At 35.6% G+C, this 8123-nt stretch overlaps 1 protein-coding gene across 1 annotated transcript in view; it reads right to left on the reverse strand.

Annotated features, from left to right (window-relative positions):
- Positions 1-8123, reverse strand: part of LOC111087960 (fibroblast growth factor 8-like) — a gene marked incomplete at its 5' end in the record, with an annotated part of 15240 nt that overhangs the window by 1599 nt on the left and 5518 nt on the right. Inside the window, one exon of the mRNA XM_022396482.1 lies at positions 5712-5824. Within this exon, the coding sequence (XP_022252190.1) occupies positions 5712-5824 (113 nt within the window). The remainder of the gene's footprint in view (positions 1-5711; positions 5825-8123) is intronic.

Below are 8123 nucleotides of genomic sequence, written 5' to 3' on the forward strand. Positions count from 1 at the left end.
GGGACGGCTAGCGCAGATAGCCCTCGTGTAGCTTTGCGCGAAATTCAAAACAAACACAAACATTGTTTTAGTTTTCGTTTGCTTTAACTTCAAAAGTTACGATAGTGTTAAATACAGATCGAGAGACTGTGGTGTTAAAATTTCGCGTGTCAAAGTAAGATACAAGAAAAAAAGTTAAATTTCGCTAAACAATCATGGATTTTCACCTTAATCTTTGCAACTGTAATTACTACAGTAAAACAAATTACTATCTTAAAACAAAATATTAAATACTTCAAAGTATGTATGTATGTTTGTTTGTTTTTGAATTTCGCGCAAAGCTACACGAGGGCTATCTACGCTAGCAGTTAGCAGTGTAAGGCTAGAGGGAAGGCAGCTAGTCATCACCACCCACCGCCAACTCTTGGGCTACTCTTTTACCAACGAAAAGTGGGATTGACCGTCACATTATAACGCCCCCACGGCTGAAAAGGTGAGCATGTTTGGTGTGACGGGGATTCGAACCCGCGACCCACAGATTGCGAGTCGAGCGCCCCCTAACCTAAAAAGTATGATATTTAACAATTTACAAAAATAATCGAACAAGAGTCTCAGAATATTTCTTTTTTTACATAATATAAATGAAATCATCGCAAGGTTGATATATGTATTCAATTAAAACAACAACAACAACAACAACACGTGAACAAAAACATTATTAGGTAAAAGGTTAATAAAAATAAATGCTACACGTTAAAAACAACAAGGTTACCAAAAACAAGCATTAAAAACTGATTTAAAATTGGCGTACCAAAGTATGTTTAATAATAAGTTCAGGGTATCCCTAACGATTTTCTTATCATTCGTTACTGATGATATGAAGCTTCTGTAAAACTATCGCAATATCTAGAGATTTGAACTTTAACGACAAAGAATGATTTACAGGTGGCGTCACGCAACCTGGCGGTGAGTAAAAACATCGCTGAAATACAGCCTCGGATAGTGTTGAGAAAGAAAAACATATTCTGAATCTCTACCAACGACTCGTATAACTGACTTCAAAGCTGCCGTCAAGTTTCCCACCACCAAATGCATCAACCACTGATGACAACAGAACAAAAACATGGCGGTGGTAACTAGCGATTTAACGTTGAGTGAAATCTGTTCTTGTCATCTCTTGTTTCACGTCCGACAGGACCTCACACACACACACACACACACAAAGTCTGACATTTTTCTCTCTCTCTCTCTCGCTCTGCTGTGCTTTAGAACCTTGCTGATCAGCTGTCTACTGTAAGTTGTTATGTTCTAGCACGTTCCCTATTTACTTGTGACGTACACACTGAAGCATTAATAGCATTGTTGCAAAAAGTCATTGTTCAGCGTATAATTATGTAAACTATGATCTCATCTATTCACTGTCTCGTCATCGTCAGGAACACTTATTGTATTATTATTATATTGAACTATGATCTGAGGTGTACACTGTAATTTTTATCATACTGATTTTTATTGATGTAATATATATATTATATTATCCGTATTGTTATCATCGTGTTTCTATTAATACAATGCTTTGTCGTCGTATACTATTTTTAAGTTAAACGTATTTATTCGCTGCGTCACCGTCATCACACTGTCATTTCAAGCATTATGATAAACTCAACTGTATATAAAAAAGTTTAATTTTATCGCACTAAACTATCGACTACAGTAAGTTATTAGACTACGGTTATATTTAACATTAGTTTTATTGATGAGGTGTGACTTTCAACGTACTAGGATGTCATTGTGCTGGTATATTATGACTTTCACTGTACTTGTATGACAGGATTTGTGCTGATATGTGAAAGTCATAACATATCAGCACAAATCATGTCATACAAGTACAGTGAAAGTCATAACTGTACTTGTATGACATGATTTGTGCTGATATGTTATGACTTTCACTGAAATCATGTCATACAAGTAGTGCTGATATGGAGAGAAGTTATTGACTTTATTTTACTTATCGTTATTTAATTAGCATACCTAAAGTTTCACTGAATTACATGAACCTAACGAACACTGCTGTAGTATCAGCAACTTGATTTACTTTAAAATATATATAAATAAATAATAATAAATATAAGCAAATAAATAATCGGTGTTAAAATTGAAGAAACACGAGCAATGTTATTGTTCATTCTTATCCTAAAATCTGACTTGTAAAATGAGATAAATAACATTTACAATAATTATAATTCAGATGCTTCATTTGATGCACACCATATTGGTCGCTGTTCATGAAAATTGAGGATATCAATATATATAGAGCACCTCAACTTCTACTAAACCCGGTTTGATGAGCTCTAGTATTAAGCGAAAGGCCTCGTCGGCACTAAATATGGCAGAAGTTATGTAGTTGACATATTATATTCTCCCCTGATTTCACTTATGGGGTTCTTAGAATTGTGTAACTTAATGTGGGGTCTTGGAGTAGACCGATGGAGTCTCAAGTAGACGATTACAATTAGGCCTACCTTTGTTTTGAATTAAAAGGCTTTGAAAATCGCCCTCTTAAACGTGCTGGTTGCTATGTTGTTTTAAGTGCTGTCCGAGGTCTCGTAAATTTGTATGTTTCAAAATAGAGTCGTATGGGGGAAAATGTTTGGGAAGCGCTACCCTAAGGTGTCAGGTGCACAATTTATATAGTTGTTTTATAGATAAAAAAAAAAGGAAAACGTTATTATTGTCTACACCTCTGTTTTAAAGTTGTGCGCACACACACATATATAAAAAAAAACGTCTTGATTACATTCACCCTGTATTATAGTTGCACCCCTCCCCCCCAAGAAAAAATGTCCTGATGACATACACCTTGTTAGGGATTGCAACACACACATATATATGGAATGAATATATTATTTTGCATTTAATTCGACGAAGATGTATTATATAATACATAGCATCCTGAGTTAATTGACATTAAATAAAAACCTAAAATATTAACCAAAATCTGGTAAAGCGTCAATGATTGGTTTTCGGTCAAATACCCTAAAATTCTAAACCTGGTAACTTAAACGTTATATTTCAGTGTCGAAACAATATTGCTCTAACTAGGCCATTAAAGAGGCGACAGTTGTGGCAATTTCTTCTTGATGGTAAAAAGGAATGTGACCTAACCGACAGGTGGCACTTCTTACAACAGCAGAATCCTGCCAAACAAGGCAGTGTACAGACAGCTACGTGAATTATGCCAGCAACACTGGAATGACATCGTTCACCATAGTAAAGTAATGTGTACATTTGACCCCAGCCGAGCAAGTCGCCTCCTGACCAGCAGGGGGCACCACCTGCTGCTTCATATGTCACTCTCGTGGCTGTTCGATAAGGTAGCAAATATCAAGCGCTTGTTGCAATTCCTGCAATCAGCGACAGCTAACCATATGCACCAATTTTGGAAACAAATATTTGCAAGCTTGAAACTTGACTGAATCACTTCCATTTGAAGAAACCAAAAATCATTAAAGCGGATTTATGGTAATAGAATCATATACAAAGTTAACAATGTATCTTCATAGCAACTACAACTGATAAAGAACGGTATGATCGGCTTTTCAATAACGTGGGTTAAATAACAGTAATAAGAATAACTAAATAGGCATACGCATTAGTAGTCAGTGTGGCCAAAAGGGGGAAAAGTCATCCCAGTATGAATGTTTTTTTTTTGTTTTTTTTTACCAGAAACGCAACTTAGGCGACATGTGGGTCAAAGTGCAATCGTCCCAAATTTATCGTTGTAGACTAGTGGAAGAGCTAGCAATTAACAGCATCGGGAATCTGTTATGTGGTCTTACTATTAGCCGAATAGCATGATTGACTGTCGCAATTATAACGCCTCTAAAGTCGAAAGGGCGGATCGCGTTCAAGCGGCATATCGCGGCTCGACACTTAAACCTATCGGGACGCAGCCTGGCACGCTAACCACCCTCCGAATATAGTATTCGTGTCTTTATTATCAAAGTGTGATGTAGCATTTGAAGACAAAAACAACAACAAAAGTTTGTTGTACCAATGTCGCAATTTGTAACGCCACTACAGTTTTCTACGACATTATAACAATTAAAATATCAGTTACTAACGTTCTTGATCACGAGAGAAGTTGAGGAAAAACACTGAAAGTAAAGATTAAGGCTCCAAATATTCAAATTGATGAAGAAATTACGTAAACACGGAGCTACTGAAACGGTTTGTTTTTCGGTTATTGTTAAGCGCAACGTTACATAAGCTTTGCTCTGCCCATCATGGGTATCGAAATCCGATTTTCTGCGTCATATGCCTGCAGGCTTACTGTAACGGAGGAGTCTTTGTTTGTTTATTTTTAAAGGCACATCTGCACAGTGGGCTATCAGTACTGTGGCTACAGTACGGATAGAACGTCGAATTTGAAGAGCGAGGCCTAGTGTTTAGTGTGTCGGGCTGCGGACGTAGTATTTGGGATTTGAGACTAGGTGCTGCTAAACATTTTCAGTGTTGGGTGCGAGATAAGAGTGACAGTCAATCCTGTAATTCAGCTTAAAGAGCCGAAAAAGCTATTATGACAGTGAATGCTGTTTTCCTCCCTGGTTAGTAGTCTAAAATTGGGGACAGTCATACCCAAATCCTTTTGGGGTCTCGGGTCTGACCGTCTAACATAAATGCGTTCAAGGTGAGAAATTTCAATTCTGATATCCACAAGACGATTAATTATAGTATATTTGAATATTAAACACCATTTGTTAAGAATATACTTATATCTTAAAACAACTCTTAATCAGAATAGTTTCTACGGAATACGTTACAATTTTCTGGAGAGTTAAGAATATTGATTAAAAAGAATTAGATTTAAAACATTAATACCAACACATATACAATGAGTGACAAGTGTTTTCGAGATTTGTATAGGTTCGTAACGCGCGAAATTCTTATATTAAGAAAACGATTTTCAACGAACTGGAGGAAGAAGTGATACACCAGACCTAAATCCCGATCCGGATTAGACGAGAATTGGTCTGTCGTCGCACCTAAAAAGGTTTTTGATGCAAAATATCCAGAATTTTTGTTTGTTTTAGGAGTGTAAGACTAGAGGGAAGGCAGCTAGTCGTCACCACCCACCGCCAACTCTTGGGCTACTCTTTTACCAACGAAAAGTGGGATTGACCGTCACATTATAACGCCCCCACGGCTGAAAGGGCGAGCATGTTTGGTGTGAGGGGGATTTGAACTCGCGACCCGCAGACTGCGAGTCGAGCGCCCCCTAATCACCTGGCCCCAGAAGTTTGTACAAGAAACAAACACTGGGTTTGGGATATAAACTTTATGCGTTTTATACGTAAAGTTTCTAAGGATATTTTGATACAGTTAACACAAAACAAGGTTATTTTCCAATGAAGACTTAACTAAGATACGTAACCAATAATGTTATCTTATTTATTAACCCCTGAAAGACTAGGAGGAGAGCGTGGCTCTGTAATTTTTATTTTTATATTTCTAGGTTATTTGTATCTATAGTGAATAGTTTAAATTTCCAATTGTAAGTTTTGTTTTTTTTTCTAAAGTATATATATATATTACTTGTGGCTACATGTCAGTTCTAAACTTAGAGTAGTTGCAAAAACGAAAAAAAAATTATATTTTCAAACACAGTCTTGTAAAAAAAAGTTAGTGCGTTTGAAACACGCTAGGAGTAGACACTTTGATAACAGACTCACCATAGCTATGGGTTTGCCTTTATTATTGAAACACAGGTACAGGTTTGTTCGATTCTCCCGTATGGTGAAACCTGTTTTGCCCTTAATGGTTTTTGATTCGAAGACTAGGGTTACTGAAAAATAACAGAAACGAAACATCAAATTTAAATAAGTATAAAAATTTACAAAAAAAAACCTGACATCTAGATAGTGATGAAGAATTTTTCACAGCAATAAATTTCATTTTTAATTTATATAGAAAGTGACAGAAATTATTCAAGATTCTTAACAAAAGCATGAATTAATTAACATACGGTCCCCCTCGGTGGGACAGCGGTAAGTCTACGGATTTACATCACTAAAACCAGGGGTTTGATTCCCCTCGGTGGACACAGCGGATAGTCTAATGTGGCTTTGATATTCTCACATACACACTCTCTCTATATGTACATATAAACGTTTTTTGAAGTCAGCTTAAGGTTTTTTTTTAGCACTACGCTAAAAAGACGAAATAAAAGATAAACTAGGAGTTTGTGAATGTTGTATAGATGTAAGAATAATTTAAATCAGCCAAATGTAAGATATGAAACAAAACTAAACGTAGATGTAATTACTATCTATGCTATCTAATTCCTCACAGTGTTTTATATGATTAGCAGCTCAGTGCTTTCTAATTCCTCACAGTGTTTTATATGATTAGCAGCTCAGTGCTTTGTGATGCCTTACAGTGTTGTATATCTGCAGTCCTGGTGACTTCCGAAAGACGACGCCGCCATTAGGCTAAACTCACCTAGGAATACTTTCATTTTAATATGCTTTTAAAATTCGCCTTCTGTTTCCAGAACTTACCAATTTTGTAGTTCCACGAATTCCAACGAAACGATTAAAACCGAAACGTGAGTACTTGGCTGTAAGTAGTTATTACTGAGCTGCTAACCATATAAAACACTGTGAGGAATCAGAAGGTCCTTCTTCCTATTGTACTTCAGTATTGTTTACTCCTTCTTCCGTAATTCAGTATTTTTACTCCTTCTTCCTATTGTACTTCAGTATGGTTTACTACTTCTTCCGTAATTCAGTATTGTTTACTCCTTCTTCATATTGCATTTCAGTATTGTTTACTCCTTCTTCCGTAATTCAGTATTTTTGACTCCTTCTTCCTATTGTACTTCAGTATGGTTTACTACTTCTTCCGTAATTCAGTATTGTTTACTCCTTCTTCATATTGCATTTCAGTATTGTTTACTCCTTCTTCTTCTTGTACTTCAGTATTGTTTACTCCTTCTTCCTATTGTACTTCAGTATTGTTTACTACTTCTTCCGTAATTCAGTATTTTTGACTCCTTCTTCCTGTTGTACTTCAGTATTGTTTACTCCTTCTTCCTATTGTACTTCAGTATTGTTTACTTCTTCTTCATATTGTTATTCACTATAGCTTATTCCGTTTTCGTTTTGTAAACTTTTCGCTCTACTTTTCATTGCTTGTTTACTAGTGAACAATTATAGTTTCATTTATCGGTTAGCTCAGTGTAGGTTAGTATTGTTTACTCCTTCTTCTTCTTGTACTTCAGTATTGTTTACTCCTTCCTATTGTACTTCAGTATTGTTTACTACTTCTTCCGTAATTCAGTATTGTTTACTCCTTCTTCCGTAATTCAGTATTTTTGACTCCTTCTTCCTATTGTACTTCAGTATTGTTTACTACTTCTTCCGTAATTCAGTATTGTTTACTCCTTCTTCCGTAATTCAGTATTTTTGACTCCTTCTTCCTATTGTACTTCAGTATTGTTTACTACTTCTTCCGTAATTCAGTATTGTTTACTAAATAATAGTTATTCTTAGGATTTGGTTAATCTGATTTAATGCTTTTTACTTTATTTTACCACACCTATAGTTTTTACGAAATGACGTCACTAGCTGGTTATTAGTTGAATAGACCTAAGAAAAAATGTTGTATTAAGAATAAAAAGGGATCAAAAGAAACTCCATTTACTAAAAAAAATCAGGGCTTTAAGCAACAGTTTGATTTGTACGACCTACGAAATGATCAAAGTATATTGTGCCTAATGGTAACATTCACAAACGATCTAATTTTGGATTTTAATAGGAATCTTGTCCAGTAGAGATATATAAGGCTGCTGTTTAACAGAAACTACGTTCGTTGTATGAGGTTTTTACTCAATCTTGGTCTTTAATAGTTTTGTCCATTATATATATATAGGGTTGTTGCTTCAATCTGCTGTTTAACAGAAACTACGTTCTTTGTATGAGGTTATTACTCCAACAACAAAATCCTTATCTGGCCTATGGTTGTTACTTCAAGATGATAATCAACAGAATTATTATCTGATAGCTATTTAAATTCGATGACGAGGAACCCACTTTGAGACTAATAATGGCTGGAGACGGCTTAAATGGGTAATGAAGAAAAAC

The sequence above is a fragment of the Limulus polyphemus genome, unplaced genomic scaffold (assembly GCF_000517525.1).
Source record: "Limulus polyphemus unplaced genomic scaffold, Limulus_polyphemus-2.1.2 Scaffold2903, whole genome shotgun sequence".
In the NCBI taxonomy this organism is placed as follows: Eukaryota; Metazoa; Arthropoda; class Merostomata; order Xiphosura; family Limulidae; genus Limulus; species Limulus polyphemus.